This window comes from Muntiacus reevesi, chromosome 7 (assembly GCF_963930625.1).
Source record: "Muntiacus reevesi chromosome 7, mMunRee1.1, whole genome shotgun sequence".
Taxonomy (NCBI): domain Eukaryota; kingdom Metazoa; phylum Chordata; class Mammalia; order Artiodactyla; family Cervidae; genus Muntiacus; species Muntiacus reevesi.
Genome location: NC_089255.1, coordinates 78,975,481 through 78,993,293, shown reverse-complemented (window position 1 = coordinate 78,993,293; position 17,813 = coordinate 78,975,481). Strand labels below are relative to the sequence as shown.

At 41.1% G+C, this 17,813-nt stretch overlaps 2 protein-coding genes across 2 annotated transcripts; one reads left to right on the top strand and one right to left on the bottom strand.

Moving 5' to 3' along the window:
- Window positions 1-2,628: 2,628 nt before the first annotated feature.
- LOC136171717 (histone H2A.V) lies at window positions 2,629-3,268 on the bottom strand. The gene has a single exon (XM_065940617.1). It carries the CDS (start codon window positions 3,203-3,205, stop codon window positions 2,819-2,821), a length of 387 nt encoding a protein of 128 aa, XP_065796689.1. The 5' UTR covers window positions 3,206-3,268; the 3' UTR covers window positions 2,629-2,818.
- A 6,949-nt stretch (window positions 3,269-10,217) lies between these two features.
- On the top strand, window positions 10,218-12,598 carry LOC136172656 (disintegrin and metalloproteinase domain-containing protein 20-like). Its single transcript, XM_065942045.1, is given in 3 exon segments — window positions 10,218-10,246; window positions 10,248-10,349; window positions 10,351-12,598. Coding segments are annotated over 3 exon segments (2,379 nt in total).
- Window positions 12,599-17,813: the final 5,215 nt, after the last annotated feature.

Sequence of the window (17,813 nt, the reverse complement as noted above, 5' to 3'; positions counted from 1 at the left end):
CAGGACCAGAAAAGGTCAGTTTTCATTCCAATCCCAAAGAAAGGCAATCCCAAAGAATGCTCAGACTACCACACAATTGCACTCATCTCACACACTAATAAAGTAATGCTCAAAATTCTCCAAGCCAGGCTTCAACAGTACGTGAACTGTGAACTTCAAGATGTTCAAGCTGGATTTAGAAAGGCAGAGGAACCAGAGATCAAATTGCCAACATCTGCTGGCTCATTGAAAAAGCAAGAGAGTTCCAGAAAAACATCTATTTCTGCTTTATTGACTATGCCAAAGCCTTTGACTGTGTGGCTCACAAAAACCTGTGAAAAATTCTGAAAGAGGTGGGAATACCAGACCACTTAACCTGCCTCTTGAGAAACCTGTATGCAGGTCAGGAAGCAACAGTTAGGACTGGACATGGAACAACAGACTGGTTCCAGATAGGAAAAGGAGTACATCAAGGCTGTATATTATCACCCTGCTTATTTAACTTATATGCAGAGTACCTCATGAGAAACTCTGGGCTGGAAGAAGCACAAGCAGGAATTAAGATTGCCGGGAGAAATATCAGTAACCTCAGATATGCAGATGACACCACCCATATGGCAGAAAGTGAAGAACTAAAGAGTCTCTTGATGAAAGTGAAAGAGGAGAGTGAAAAAATTGGCTTAAAGCTCAGCATTCAGAACACTAAGATCATGGCATCCAGTCCCATCACTTCATGGGAAATAGATGGGGAAACAGTGGAAACAGTGGCTGACTTTATTTTTCTGGGCTTCAAAATCACTGCAGATGGTGACTGCAGCCATGAAATTAAAAGATGCTTACACCTTGGAAGGAAAGTTATGACCAACCTAGACAGCATATTCAAAAGCAGAGGCATTACTTTGTCAACAAAGGTCCATCTAGTCAAGGCTATGATATTTCCAATAGTTATGCATGGATGTGAGATTTGGAATATTAAGAAAGCTGAGGGCCAAAGAATTGATGCTTTTGAACTGTGGTGTAGGAGAAGACTCTTGAGAGTCCCTTGGACTGCAAGGAGATCCAGCCAGTCCACCCTAAAGGAGATCAGTCCTCGGTGTTCATTGGAATGACTAATATTGATGCTGAAACTCCAGTACTTTGGTCAACGTGATGTGAAGAGCTGACTCATTTGAAAAGACCCTGATGCTGGGAAAGATTGAGGGCAAGAGGAGAAGAGGACGACAGAGGATGAGATGGTTGAATGGCATCACTGACTCAATGGACATGGGTTTGGGTGGACTCTGGGAGTTGGTGATGGACAGGGAGGCCTGGCGTGCTGTGGTTCATGGGGTTGCAAAGAGTCGGACATGACTGAGTGACTGAACTGAAGAAAACTCATTGCTTTTCAGTTTAGTGTTTTTCTTTTTGTGAGAATGAGAGTGCATGATCTTTGCATGTCAGAGTGGAAATTGAAAGGACATCCGCTGTGCAATTTGTATGTTTTAAAGTTTGTTTAAATGCTTTGTGGCTTTGGATATCATCAATCTTGGTAAATGTCCTACATGCATTTGAAAATAATGTGTATTCTACAGTTTTTGAGTATGGTATTTTATATGTATCAAGGTCAATTTGATTAATGTTGTTTAATTCTTCTATGTCTTTACTTTTTTTGCATGCTTACTCTTGGTAAACTTGTTTGAATATGATCCTGGATTTTTCTTTTCTTTTTTTTTTTCATCATACTATTCTCTTTATTTTTGAAAATTTCCATTATAAAATAAATTTTTAAAAATGAGAATTTTGTACTGATACTGTTATATTAGAAAACATTCAAGAAGTTCCATTGTCAATGAAGACTTCCAGGCAGAAAAAATATAATTTCCTGATGGACCATTAACTGGTACATTAACTGAAATCTTACAATAGTTACTTAGAAACTGACAAAAATAATTTTTAAAATATTGTACAAATTACTGAATGTTACTGTACCAATAAAAGATCACTAAAAGCTGGAATTTTAAGCCAAAAGCAGACAACTTTCATAACCTTCACTTCAATTCTAGGTTTAAGGGTGCAGGTTCTGGAGTCAGTCAAATCTAGGTTTGTATCCTAGTTCTGCCTTTTTCTACCTACTAAATAGATGTTTTCTGGCAAGCCATATAACTTCTGTGAGCCTCAGCCTCCATACCTTTAAGATGGGGGTAATAAAATTTCATCAGTAAAGCACTTAGTGCAGAACCTGCCACATAGTAAGTGCTCATTAAGTAATTAAAATTATTTCACTCTTGTATTTCATCAGTTCTTAGACATGGTTTTATATTCTAAGATCTCTGAAATTTGGATGCAACTTATAATTGATGACATATCATGGTTTAATTAGCAGTTTTCTTTCTTTATTGGTATGTAAAATAACTGTTACACACTACAAATAGGTAGCATCTAAAATCCAATATAATATGGTATCAACCATGATAGAAGTTGATTCCCAGTTTATTTTTCTGAATATATAACCAATTTAAAATTTTAAAAATTTCAAAGGACGAGCAAAATATGTCCAACAGAGCACAAACAGAACAGTTTTGAGACGTTATTTTTTTTTAAAAAATGGTTTTTATCAATTCCATTTTTGTATAAAACACATGGGAGAAACCTAGCCAATCAACACAACTGTTGCCACATGAAAAGGTACTTTTATCAAACTTCGAGTCTAAGAACGTACAAATGTTTCTTTTACCATGTCTACAGTAATTGTCTATGGTTTTCCATTTAACTGTTTTAAAAATTCCACATAACCCCATTATTTCTTCTGTCCCGTTACAGTACAATGACAGGGAGGAAGAGGGTTGGTTAAAACAACTCTCTAAGCAGTTTTCTGCTGTCCCTTCTTTCCAATCAGAGACTTGTGGATGTGAGGGATCACTCCACCCCCAGCTATGGTAGCTTTGATAAGAGAATCCAACTCTTCATCACCACGGATTGCAAGCTGCAAGTGGCGTGGAGTGATCCGCTTAACTTTGAGATCCTTGGATGCATTACCTGCCAGCTCCAGCACCTCAGCAGTGAGGTACTCCAGTATCGCAGCACTATACACTGCAGCAGTGGCACCGACCCTTCCGTGGCTCGTGGTACGAGTCTTCAAATGTCTATGGATGCGGCCCACAGGAAACTGTAGCCCAGCTCTCTGTGAGCGAGACACTGCCTTGGCCTTGGCCTTTCCACTGTCCTTTCCAGCTTTGCCTCCAGCCATGGTCTCGGCCGCTCGTGCCCTCGGTCCCGCCGAGACGCCGCCGCCGCTAGTGCAGCACCGACCGCCGTTCTCTTTTTTTTTTTTAATCTCAACTCTTGCTTCATGATCTCTCATCTCTCAACATATGCTTTGTATGTTTTGAAGCTATGCTGTTATGTGCATATAAAACACTGTGGAATGGTCCCTATTCTTTTTTTTTTATCATATTGGATGTTTCTCTACTTGATTTATACCTTTTTATTACTGTCAATACCTTGTCATCTTTTAATGTGATTTATTTTTATAATGTTTGCATTGACTACTTTCTTTACTTTTTAATATCCACATATTTTATCTTTTGCTTTCAGCCTTGCATAATTACCTTCATATTAGGTTTGGCTTATTTAGTAAAGAAATCACAACTGAAATAGCAAGTGTAAATACAATCACTGCTGCCTAGTTTAGGAAACTCAATAGTAACTCTTAAAGATCAACCCACTTGTACACGTGAAACAGGTGAGTTAAATATAAGTGTAATTGGTATATTATCCCAGTATAATTAAAGGTTTTATCATAGCACAGATATTTGTAATTCCTCCAGATTCAAACAGTTGCTCTCAGGTTACTATTGTTGAAGCAGTTGAAGCTTTATTAATAAAACTTGATAAGGATAATCTCTGATTTATTACTATTTAGTCATTTGTATTACCGCCAAAAACAGAAGACTCCACTGTACTACGGGTTTTGTGAAAAGATATATTATTTTTAATTTATATTTTTACTATAGATCCAACCTCTAATTAAGATAGAACCATTTAGTTTTCTTGTTACTTTTGTTAGTGTGGTTTTTCAAGGCATTTTCCCGTATTGCTAAAATTTTCAAATGTATTGATATAAAGTTGTTTATATGTTCATTATTTTTTTTGTCTTTGTGAAAAGATGGGCTTCCCTGGTAGTTCAGCTGGTAAAGAATCTACCTGCAATGCAGGATACCCCAGTTCGATTCTCCAGTGTACTTCTTGATCATCGTTGGTAGGTGTTTATCAGTTCTTTACAAGGAACTTGGCGTTAATTTTCTTTTTAGTGTTTATTTTTTATGTCTTTGGTATTCTGTTTTTTAATTCTGCTGTTAAAGATTGATTAGCTGTTATCTTTCAAGTTTTGTGACGTATCTTATACAAAATATTTTTAGTCTTTCTCCTTTCCTTCTATGTATCCCCAAAGCCAGAAATTTTCATGTAAGCTTTTGCTTTAACTCCATTCTACAAATGTAATATGTTATATTTTCATTCAGACCAAAATATTTTCAGTTATACATTTAAACCATGCTTGGATCATGGCTGTTCTTTAACTCTGAAGCAAATAACTATTTTCTAGGTTTTTTTTCTTCTTTATACAATTTTAATTATGCAAGTAAGGAATGTTATACAGTTATTTTTAGCATTTGTTAAGACTTCCTTTATGACTGTAGATATGTCTATTTTGGTAAATATCATGTGTGTGGTTGTGTGCTAAGTTGCTTGAGTCATGTCTGACTCTTTGCAACCCTATGGACTGTAGCCTGCCAGTCTTCTCGGTTCATGGGATTCTCCAGGCAAGAATAGGAGTGGGTTGCCATGTCCTCCTCCAGGAGATCTTCCCAACCCAGGGACTGAACCACGTCTCTTATGTCTTCTGCACTGGCAAGTGGGTTCTTACCATAGGGCCACCTGGGAAGCCTGTTTCAATTAGGTTAATTTGATTAAGTTTGCTTAAATCTTATACTTTTTTTTTTTGGTCTAATGTATTTGTTGCTGAAAGAATGTTAACACTTACAGGTAGATTTTGAATTTTTTCTACTCCTTTTTGTTCTGTTGGTGTTCGCTTTATATATTTTAAAGCTATTTGTTAAGTAGATACAAACTCCTGCTGAATTTTATCATATTAAATATATCTTTATCTCTGTAACGACTTCATCTTTTCTGCTATTAATATGGTTTATTTCCTTTCTTTTGCCAATATAAATTAGTAAACTATTGTCATTAATTTAGAGTAGAATAGAAGTTCTTTCCTCTCAATTCAGAGGAAATTTAGATTCTGATTTGCATTCAGAGCCAATAAAGGGCAGTAGGAGTATGTCTTGAGGATATTAGACATGCCCAGCGGGATAATTTCCCCAGCTGAGATAATTACAGGGTCTCTAGCTAGAGGTGGCTAGTCTTCTCAGACAAGAGGAGTCTAGGCACCTTCCCTGGTAAAGGAGCATCAGGGTTACTTGGGAGGATCTAGATACTCAGAACCAATCCAGTCCACCTGGAACTCCCATTAACAAGGTCAAAGTTTGTTTGTTTGTTTGTTTGTTTTTGTCTCAATCAGATTTCCCACTACAGTCTTGGCAAATCTCAGTATTCAACTTATACTGTGATTCTGAACCTCCACAGTTAAATTTTGGTTTTGTTTGAAGTTGGCTCTGTGGCTAAAGGAGAGATTTTTTTTTTTTTAAGTCTACTGTTATCAGCAATCTGAGCTGAAACCTTAGAGCCTTGAGCTCATTGTGCAAAATCTCCATTAGAATTTAGTACACCCATTCCACCCCTCAGTCTTTGAGATACTTCTAGGCATCATCACGGCCCTCCCTTGTTCCCCCACACACTTGCTTCAATAGGGCACTTCATCACAATCAACACTGAGTAGAAATTTAACTAATTGTGATGTCATTATGAGCCCATCCCCCATTCAAAAGGAGTTCAGCAGTGTGTTAAGGCCATGGACATACCTAAGCGAATCCCAGAGACCCATTTTATCTATCTTTCTTGGCAGCACTCTTGGTACCAAGTCCTGTATCTGTCAAGATCTAGTCCAGAAAAGAAAAATCCACCAAGAGTAATTATTATAAGGAATTCTTGAAAAGGTTTTAGAGGGCTGAAAAGGTAAAAAGGGAACACAGAGGTACACAGGAGTATGAATTACCAGAGAGAGTTGCACCCCTAGGATTGTGGGAACAAAGGGAAGAGATTGGGGTTTTCATAACCTAGAAGCTCTCACAGTGTCCTCATAGGTCTGAACCTGGACAATAGAAGATAGAGCATTACCAGCCCAGGTAATTCTGGTAATTTAGGAACTCAGAAAAGTTGTATGGAGTTGATAGCTATACTTCCTATTAGGTAATATTGAGCTGGTACTGGTTCCTTAGGGACTTGGAAGAAGGTCCTCTAGAACTCTGACACATATCTCAGAGACAGAGGGTTACTCCTCTCATGGAGCTATCAAGCCTGTATCAGGGACCTTTGTGGTATAGCCTGAAACATCTGAGAAAGAGATACTGGCTGGCTGGTATGGATACTGGAAGATAGCTCTGTACATCTGGTTCTGAGCCCTCTGGGGAGGGGGCACTGTCCACTAGGTGCCTTCGGTAGGGATTGATGGAGCTGGTTCTGGGAATGTGGTAACTGACTCTCATCACCAGAGCAAGATACCATTCAGGGCGGAGGGGAAAGTCACTGACAGTAACAGCAGGCAAACAGCAAGAGCCCCTTGTCCTTCCCTTTGGCTTTCTATTCTCCCTCTCAGGCTTTTCTTGACAGCACTTTTCAGAAATTCAGCTAGAAATGGGGAAATATAATGTGCAGATTCCCATCTCTAGCTCCATAGACAAAGTATAAACTTTAGCTTTAGGACTCAGAAAATAGTTGATAATCAGTAAAAGCTATGTCGGCAGAGTTCTGCTCATAGCGTCTGTGGTGACAGGTAATATATAGGAGGTGATAAATGATTTGTGTGACGCTCTCTGATATTTTCTGTTGTTTTATTTAGTTGTGGCTCACTACATTCTTCTCATGACACTGGTGACCTAAGTGTAAGAAACCCTGAATTCGCTGTGACCAAGAGTAAGATTTACAATGGCTCTCTGCATCCCCGAAATGCCTTCCTTCAGTAAGCAGAATGCTTGAGTACACCACCTTTGACCTGCTGATATGTAGATCACAACATCTGATGGTTCTTGGAATTGCCGATTACTGTAACTGCTGCCCATCTGTCAATGAAGGAGCAGTTTCAGAACTCAGACTTGGGGGAGGAAAAGTAACTAATGGTATGTACCTTTAAGAACTCCCTCATACATGAAATCATACTTATAATACTTTGGTCCATATGCACATGTGAATTAAAAAAAAGACATTTAGAAGGGTCTTCATAATTGTTGGGAGGGGTATGTACAACATGGCAAAGTGAAAAGACAGCTAGAAATAAATGCTCTGGATTTTTTTAAAGTGTCTTTTCAGTGCAGCGCCCTGGAAATTATAACTGCACAGCTTTCCAGGACCCTTCTCTTTGGTGAAAATGTATTTTCTTTTGAAAACATAATGGAAAGATATTTTAATCTAAGAAAGTAGAGTTCTAAATCTTGAGATCTAAAAACACAGACTTCATGTTTGTGCATTAGTAGTCCAGTGATCCCTAGTTAAATGGAATTATTTAATAATAGGAATTGCATAGGCTTTTGAGTCAGACTTACTGGATTAAATTCCTAGTGCTAAAAGTGGTTAATTAAAAACAAGACTGGATAATTTACTTTCCTTCTTTATGTCGTACATCATCTATTTATTTGGATGTCCTTTGCTTATTTGCAAAGGATTGTCTATAATTAAAAGGTATTTGGATGGCTATTTGGCACCTAAAAAAACTTCATTAAAATATTAATCTAATGAATTTTTAACTTAAATCTGAATCTTCTAGTATTTTCATTCATAAAATTTTTTTATTCATAAAATTGATCTTTCTCCAAGGACTTTAATAATCCTTTTTTTTTTCTTCCCTCAAGGCTCAAATATAAGTTTTAAAGAACTAGCTGGGAAGATTTAAAATCTTTAGGAGAGGAGTAATATTTCACTTGTTTGTTTGGCTATTAAACCTCATTGTGAGAAGGAGAAACTGAATACAGAGTGTAACTTTGCTAATTTTTCTCCCAAAACATACAGTGTGATGTTTAAGGTATTTTATATGCAACAGCAAAGGATGAGTCTTCATCAGAGTAAAAATATAGCAGATTGGTAGCAGAATCTATCAATTTGTTTTTATTAAGTTTTTAACCAACTCTACCAAACACTTTTGAATGAAGTAAGTAAGTGTAAGTGGAGAAGGCAATGGCACCCACTCCAGTACTCTTGCCTGGAAAATCCCATGGACAGAGGAGCCTGGTAGGCTGCAGTCCATGGGGTCGCCTTGAGTCAGACACGACTGAGTGACTTCACTTTCTCTTTTCACTTTCATGCATTGGAGAAGGAAATGGCAACCCACTCCAGTGTTCTTGCCTGGAGAATCCCAGGGACGGCAGAGCCTGATGGACTGCCGTCTATGGGGTTGCACAGAGTCGGACACGACTGAAGTGACTTAGCAGCAAGAGTGAGTGGAGACGAGGCAAGATAGAGGTCTTGAGGAGTTTGAAGTAGCTGCTGGGAATAGAAGAAAGAGTTAATTACTGATGCTGAAGAAGATTCTGACACTGCTTGAAGTGCAGGTAATGTTAGAGAGGAAGGGCTTTGGAGTGACACCAGTTCAACGTAATTAATGGTACAATAGTGACAAAGACTGGTATGACTTAAAGATCCTTGGCAATGAAATTTTCTCTTGTTACCACATCCCATTTCTGATGAAATAACTTAATATAAGTTATTTTCCTCTTTATAATGCTTTGTTTTTAATAGTCCCCTTTCACCTCACACATTTCCATCTTAGTATCCCCAAATCTGTAGCAGATACCAAGGATATCATGAAGGCAGACATGGAAAGGAAATCTGGTCATTAGGATTTGACCTATATTAGAGATGCTTTCCCCTAGAAGTTTCATCTAGTGTTCTTGGCTTCCAGTAGCTATCCATTAGTTCTGGTAAAGTATCTAGGAGTATCCAGGTGTTCCTGACATCGTAATGCCGAGAGTAGTCTTATGCTCTCTACGATTGACCCCATTTGTGTCTGTGTTTAGAATATTCAGGCCACTAGTGTATGTTCTGACGTGTCTCCAATTTTTTTTAATCTTTTGTTTTCAAATGTTAAGCAAATTATTGATACTTTTAACTGAATGTCAGAAAATGAACAAAATTAGCTTTTACTTGAGTTAAAATTTGTGTTTTCAATAGGTATGAAGTAAGTCCATTCAAATTGTGATCTCTGAGTATTTTAGTGAACTGACTCTAGGTTTAAATTCTTCAGTCTAACATTCTCTAGAGAATTCAGCTAACTCGCCATTCATGTAAAACATAGAATGGAATATATCTATACACAGCCAAAGTGAGTGTCTTATGATTGAGAACATGATGCAACAGGGCTAGGTGCAGAGAAGGCTGCTGCTTCCATGCTGTGATTAGAGGCAACTGGGTTGTTGACTTGTCCCCAAATAACAGCCTCATTCCTATTACTCTGTCGATATAACTGCCTTCCTTGGAATGTCCAGGGGTTTTTTGCAGACAAGCATGTGTTATAAAATACATGTTTGTCTGGACTGAGGGGGGGACTCCCAAAACTCATGAGTCCCTTAAGTGAGACTTACTTTGACTTCTAACCTCAAGCAGAATGGGAGCTAGATAAGATGTCTGTAGAAAAGAAGGGGGAGATGGAGCAAACTGTCTGAATAAAGAAACCAAAAAACGGTGAGTTTTGGATGGGCTGTCCACATGCTTACTGAAGGTAGCAGAGTACCAGTAGACTTTTGGGTGGAGGAGTAATTGGAAGTCAGATGTCAATCTTTTTAACATGAAAAATGTCATGCCAGTGTACATGCTTAGAGAATAGTATATTAATGAGTCCTTATATTAAAACAGGATCCAACAATTACCCATCTATGATGAATTTCCTTCATTTCTTTCCCTGTAAACCTGCTCTTCCCTTATACCTTGCCCTTACATAGATATGAGACAATCTCTGGAATTTTACTGATTCAAGTCTTGTCCCAGTTGAAATCACTTTCTCTCCCTCTCTTTCCCTGTCTCCCCTACCCTCTCTGCCCCAACCACCCTATCCTAGATCTTCTTTCTATTTTCACTTCAGCGTTGCAGCTTTGATGGTCCAGTTCTTCCAGGACACAGATCCATAAAGATCATCCCTGCACCCTCAACAGCTCAGAGGGAGGAGCCAGACCAGCAGTGCCTGATGCCCCGCCCTCTTCTGCCCTGAGCAGGTGGCTCCATAATGACAGTGGCTGAGGCCCTGGTACACTTCAGAGTCACTCCTCTGCTGCTCTGGCCTGGGGTGTGTCTGTTCATTTCTGGTCACTCTCAGGCCAGGCCTTCCCAGCACTTCTCTTCCCCAGAGTTGGTGATCCCCTTGAAGGTGACTGGCTGGGGCAGAAATGCAAAGGTTCCAGGCTGGCTCTCCTATAGCCTGAGATTTGGGGGCCAAAGACACATTGCCCACATGAAGGTCAAGAAGTTCTTAGTTTCCAGACCCCTCCCAGTGTTCACCTACACAGACCAGCGTTCCCTCCAGCAGGATCAGCCTTTTGTTCCTGATGACTGCTACTATCATGGCTATGTGGAGGGTGTTCCCAAGTCCCTGGTTGCCCTCAGCACCTGTTCTGGAGGTTTTCGAGGAATACTACAGATAAATGATCTTGCTTATGAAATTGAACCAGTTAGGTTTTCTGCCACATTTGAACACCAGGTGTATAGAATAGACATCGATGATACTCAGTTCCCACGGATGAGATGTGGGTTAACAGAAGAGGAAATAGCACGCCAATTGGAGTTGCAGGAGTTGCATAATTTCACTCTGATGCAAAGTTCTTATACAGGCTGGTGGACCCACTTGCGGTTTCTTGAGCTGGTAGTGGTTGTGGACAATCTTCGATTTGTTCACTCGGGAAGCAATGTGTCAGTAATACAAAATGAGATAGCTAATGTTGTCAATGTAATAAATAGCCTGTATCACCCTTTGGATGTTCATGTAATTTTAACTGGGCTTGAAATCTGGACTGAAGGAAACCTAATTGCCACTGATAACATGGATAAAATGTTGGAGGATTTTGCTCTTTGGAAGTTTTTTAACCTTGATAACCGACTGCCACATGATGCAGCCCATCTTTTGGTAAAGAAATCATTTGGCAGGCAGCTTGGACTTGCCTATGTTGCTGGAGTATGCCAGTATCCTCTTAACTGTGGAGTTGATGCTTTTGAAGATGATAGTCTGTATGATTTTGCAGTTATTGTTACCCATGAACTTGGTCATAATTTAGGTATGCTGCATGATAATCAATCTTGTGTGTGTGAACTTCAGTTCTGCATAATGTATCCTGCCAAAATGGTAACGAATAAATTCAGCAACTGTAGTTATGCCGAGTTTTGGAACAATGTGATGAGGAATGGGGTTTGTCTTTACTCTCCTCCAAATCCAGCAAATATTGTTAGGATAAAGTCTTGTGGGAACCTAGTGGTCGAAGAAGGAGAAGAGTGTGACTGTGGAACCATAGGCCAGTGTGCACGTGATCACTGCTGTCTGCCGGATTGCACTCTGAAGCCTGGAGCTGCTTGTGCTTTTGGGTCTTGCTGCAAAAAATGCAAGGTCAGGTCAGCAGGGACTTTGTGCAGAAAACAGATCAATCAATGTGACCTTCCAGAGTGGTGCAATGGGACATCGCATCAGTGCCCAGAAGATGTATATGTGCAGGATGGGCTTCCCTGTAGTGACAGTGCCTACTGCTATAAAAAGAACTGTGTTAACCATGATGAACAGTGCAGGGAGATTTTTGGCAAAGATGCAAGGAGTGCATCTCCGAGTTGCTATGAAGAAATCAACACCCAAGGAAATCGATTTGGTCACTGTGGTATCAGTGACATAGAGTACATAAAATGTGCAGTCTCTGATATCCTGTGTGGGAGACTTCAGTGTGAAAATGTGCGAGTAATTCCTAATCTGATTGAACATTCCACAGTGTATCAGTTTTACGTCAATGACACCACTTGCTGGGGCACCGATTATCACATAGGAATGTCCATACCTGATATCGGTCAGGTGAAAGATGGCACAATGTGTGGTCAAAAAAAGATATGTATTGATAGCAGGTGTGTCAGTATGGTTCCTTTGTCACAAACCTGTCATCCTGAGACCTGCCACATGAAGGGGATCTGCAATAATAAGCAGCAGTGCCACTGCAACCCTGGGTGGGCACCTCCTCACTGCAAGGATGAAGGCAAGGGAGGCAGTGATAGTAGTGGCCCACCTGGTAATTCCCACGATGGTGGGGGAGCTGAGGCAGATGAGCCAGAACAGGCAGAAGGGGCAGAACAGACAAAAACGGAGAAAACGCACCTGTGGCTTATTCCTGTGATTTGTTTATTTGCATGTTTCTTCCTTGTGCTATGTAAGAAGAGTATAAGGAAAAAGGAGCCAGAAATGATGACAGAGGAAGAAATGGAAGAAGAGGAGGTGGAGGAAGAAGGTGACTAAGGCTCCTGCTTCATTCACAAAAAATAAAGAAATCCCTAGTTTTTCTTTCAAATAGTAGAGGAGCATTAGGCATGTCTGACTGCTTTAAGAAAAATGTAAAGATCTCTCATGGCAGGGTCATAGGCATTAATATTTCACTGAAGGATTCCTATCGTATTCTTAACTTACTCTTCAGTGTATTAATCAATATTAAAAGTTCATTTCTTTCCCTCTGGAAGTCATCTCTTTATGTTTCCTGAGCAAAGTCACGGCAAAGTCGCATTTGTATGCTAATGTCTACCAGTTGTAAATATCCTCCCACCTTTGTACTCTTATTAATATGTCATGTCCAAGATGTGCCACTATATACCCTATTCCTGTTTTTCCAGCTCTTTTCTGGGGAGCTGCGCCAAAGGGGGGCCAGTAAAAGTAGCCTGGAATGGTGGGTGAAGAGAGAAGGGAGTTTACCTTCTAGTGTGCCAATAGTTAGTCTCACATGTTGGTAGCCAAGCGTGGTTTTGGATTCCAGTTTCGTTGACTCTGTTAGAACCACCCTCATTCTTCATTAGAAGTACAAGCAGCAGCTGACCACTGATGCTTTGAGAGATCACAGTGGTAGCTCTGGAGTTAGCAGTGTGGTTCTCCTCTGCATTGCTGGAGCACCAGCAGCAGCTGGTCACTTGCCTTCCGTAGATGTCCTGGGCCCTGCTCTCAGAGGACCTCCTGAAACCACCAGCGCTTGAAGGAACTAACTTCTTTCTTTTTGCTCCCTTGGCCCTGTGGCTGCAAGGTGCTTTCAGTAGCTACTTCATGGTGTAGTTTGAATTCTCCAGCAGCAGACACGGAATTAGAGTTTAGAGAGAAAGGGCGGAGGAAGTTAGCTGTACAGATGGAAATAATACTACCATTTTAGCCTTGGCCAACCTGGCAGCAAGCTCTGGAGTGAATATTACCTGACAGACTAGTCTTGAATTGGGCTAAAATGGCCTGGTCTTCATACTTTCCCCTTGCCCATTCTCTGGATGTGGGTGCCCCAAGAAGGGTAAGAGCTTGGCCATGCACCTCAGCAACTGAGGCTGACCCCAAAGAGCTAATATCTGGAGGCTCTATGCTGATAATTCCGGCAGCTGGTCAGCAAGACCTTCCTGGAAGGACGATGAAGGTGGCTGATTTGGAAATTCCACAGTCTGACCTTTACATTGCTCTGATCAGCTTTTCTTTCTATGTTTTAAAACAGCTTCTCTGGGCTTCTGGCAGGCACCTCTGCCTGTGGGGAACCACAGAAGAGGGAAGTTAGTGGGATGAAACATGGACCCTAATACTGTGTTTGGTTTTGGAGCTGAGGTTGATTCTTACTGCCTCTCTCCACTATGCATTCTAGTTTCCCACATCTCTAGATAGCGTTCTGATGGTTTGGGTTGGATATTCACCCTGTGTCATTACCCAGGCCCTTATCTTTAAAGTCCCCAAATGTCTGATTGCGTTGCCTTTCTCAGTCTGGGATTGCTGAATCTATCCAGTCACAGTCACAATAGAGCTAGAGGATAGGAAGAGACGCCTGAGACCACCTGGGTTCTACACACCTGTCCTGCCTCCTGTAATTAGGCTCAGCTATGCCCGTCAAGACTGGCCTCTTCTTGCTACGACAGGGATGCAAGAATCCCCGAGTGCCCAGGCGGCAGCTTTCATTTCCATTGGGACTTTAGCTTTGTCCCAAGGTAAAAATATGACCCATTTGGTGACTCTGCGGAGCGCAGAGTTGCAGGGGACAGGAAGTAGAAAACACCAGTGAGTCATAGGGAGTGATGGTAAGTGGTGCCACTGCTACTTCCAGCCCCTGGTTCCCAGACCCTTGTAAAGGTCTCTGGTTTTTGTGTACAGTCCATCCTGGGACGGCTCCTGTGTTAGAGTTCCCCAGGGAGACGGAACCAAGAGGCTATGGAGATTTCTATATTTACCCTTTCCTCAGAAGAGGAAGTAAAGTCCTTGGGTGGTATTTATTCTTCTCAAATTCTGGTAACTTGAACACTATAATGAGAAATTAATCATGAGATATTATGATATAAATTCAATATGCCTTATGCTACATGGTAGAATAAGAGGAAATAACAAGGAAAGACAAGAAATACGATTATAAAAATATACCAAAATAAGGATGACATACTCATGACATATTCCAATCCTTGTTTCTATAACTGCTCATATGGTTGTAGCTGGTATTTATGACCATCTTCTTTTACTACCCATTTTGTTCCTTTGTCTTCAGCAAGTACTTTATCTAATCATGGTTCTTTATCTGATGGGGGTGATCCAAACCTTATTCCTGGAGGGTCTGGGCCAATCCAATCTGCCATTGACCTTAATCACAGGGCATGGTAATACTGAGAGATACCCTAAGATATTTGCTGTGTTCCAGACCTTCTCTTCTTTACCTTTGCTGTGGAATAGTAGTCCAATTTCCCCTCATCACCCCAGTCATCACCATAGTTCCACTCATCGATTCAGAGGCATGGGAAACCAAATTGTCTAGGTGGCAGTCTTAACTTTCTGTTAATAAAATCACTGTTGTGTCTCCTGGTGGAAGCATTTCCCCCTCTAGGACTAAGACTTCTAGGCTAGCAAAGTGTAAAATCATATTAGGAAGCAAAAATTTTGCTGGTAGGTCACTAAGGTTAATACTGAGTGTGGTCAATTCCATTCCCACATTGATTCCTGGACCCTTGAATCCTGGGTATGGAGAAATAGCACCATATATTTGACATTGATTCCAGGCATAAGCCGCCTTCTGAAGACCCTTGCTTCAATCCTGCAAGGTATGGCCACCTAGCTAGCACTATAACGGAGTCTTCAAATGGCTGTTCTGTCAAGACAGCTGCTTCAGGATGGTGGGGAACATGGTAAGACCAGTGAATTTTATAAGCATGGACCCACTGCCACATTTCTTTTTCTATGAAGTACATTTCTGGATCAGAAGTAATGCTGTGTGGAATACCATGCTGATGGATAAGGCATTCTTTAAGTCCATGGATAGTATCTTTCACAGAAGTACTGGGTGTGGGGTGGGGTGGGGTGTGGGGGGCAGATTACATCCAGGTGTCTACTCCTGTAGGAATAAAACGCTTTACCTTGTATATTGAAAGCAGTTCAGTATAATGAACCACCTTCTGATGCACACACTAGGAAGCTGTCTGATCACCCCAGGAAATATTGCCATATTGGAGGCTCAGTGTTGGTCTCTGCCACTGAAGACTGGGCAGTTAGTGGTGGCTATAGCCTGGTCATTCTTGGTGAGTGGAAGTCAATGTTGCCGAACCCACGTATAACTATTAGCTCTGCCCTGCCACCAGGGCTACTTTGTTAATGAGCCCATTGGGTGATGATAGGTAGCTAGGGAAACAGGCTGACTGGTATCCACAGAATGAGTCATCCTATTCACTTGGTTATTAGAATCCTCTGCTGAGGTAACCCTTTGGTGAGCATTCATGTGTGACAAAAATACCTTCATGTTTTTTGACCAGAGAAGCCCGTTCACATTCCTCCTTCCCGTATTTTTTTGTCACCAATTTTCACATCATGTTCCTCACATGTCCCTAAACCATTGGCCACAGCCCATGAATGGCCCAGATCTGGCCATTTCTCCTTGCAAGCAATGTGCACAATGAAGTGCACTCCCCAAGATTCTGTGCACTGGGAGAATTTTCCTTCTTCACTGTGCTTCAGGAATGTCCCAGCAAAGGGCCATAGTGTTGCAGCTCTTCACATACAGGTGGTCCATGCATAGCATGCAGAACTATCTGTAAACCAGGCCCGGATCTTCTATTCCCCTGTCATCTGATTACAGGGGACTCCCCATGAGGCTCCTCTGCTCAGGCCTGACTTGTATATATCACTTCTATTGGATGATGAAATTTTACTATGCAGGCCCACTTTATGGTGTGCTGGCTCAGATAATACCCAATTCATGATGGGCAACTTGGTAAGCCCATCATCAAGCATTCATATCTACTATGGCCCTATAATATACCAAGAGCTGTTTCTCAAAAAGAGAGTAGTTCTCCAAAGGTGATGGCATAGCCTTGCTCCAAAATCTTAAAGGACCACAGTGCGATTCACCTATAGGAGCCTGACAGCGTCTCCAAATGGTGTCCCTATCTGCTGTAGAGACTTTGAAGCACCACTCCACATGCTGGATCATATGACCCAAGTGGCTGAGCAGTTTGCATAGCAGGCTGGACCTGGGGAAGAACCTTTTCTTCTGGGTCTCCTCAAAAGTAGCACCTTTTCAGGTCACTTGGTAAATGGTTTGGAGTAGCACACCAAATGAGGAATATGTTGCCTCCCAAATCCAAAGAGTCCCATTGAGGATTGATCTTGTTTCTTGGTTGTACTTTTTATCTTAGAAGTGATATCTTGACATGATCCACACCACAGGTTCCCTAAAAATTTCACTGAGGTAGGAATGAATGTTGGTCAGATTTATTTCCCTCCCCCTGGTATACAAATGTCTTGCCAATGAGCCTAGGGTAGTTACTATAACTAACTCACTAGATGTAATCAACATAGTAATATCAACATAATGGGCCAGTATGATATCTTGTGGAAGGGAAAGCTGATTAAGATCCCTGCAAACTAAATTATGACATAGGGCTGGGTGGTTGATAGGTCTCTGAGGGAGAACAGTGTATGTGTATTGCTGGCTTAGCCAGTTGAAAGCAAACTGCTTCTGGTGGGCCTCATGGACATCAATGCAGAAAAAGGCATTGGCCACCTCAGTAGCTACATACCAAGTACCAGGGGACGTGTGAATTTGCTCAAGCAACAAAATCCTATCTGGTACAGCAACTGCAATTGGAGCCACCACTTCTTTAAGCTTACAATGAAGTAATCCACTATCATTCTCCAAGATCCACCTGTCTTCTGCACAGGTCAGCTAGAGTTGAATGAGAATGTGGCGTGAAGGACTGTGTCCTTCAAGTCCTTGATGGTGGCAGCAGTATCTGCAGTTCTTCCAGGGATGTGGTGTTACTTTTGGTTTATTTATTTTCCTAGGTAGAGACAGTACGAGTGGCTTCCCCTTGGGCTTTTCTCCCATAATAGCCCTCACTGCACAAGTGGGGAACCAATGTGAGGATTCCAGCCGCTAAATATGTCTGTTCCAATTACACATTCTACAAGTAGGGAAGTAAGCACAGGGTGGGTACAGAGAGGCCCTGGACCTACTGTGAGATGGGCCTGA

Coding starts and splice junctions, on each gene's coding strand:
- LOC136171717 (XM_065940617.1), bottom strand. CDS start 3,205: ATGGCTGGAGGCAAAGCTGGAAAGGACAGTGGAAAGGCCAAGGCCAAG.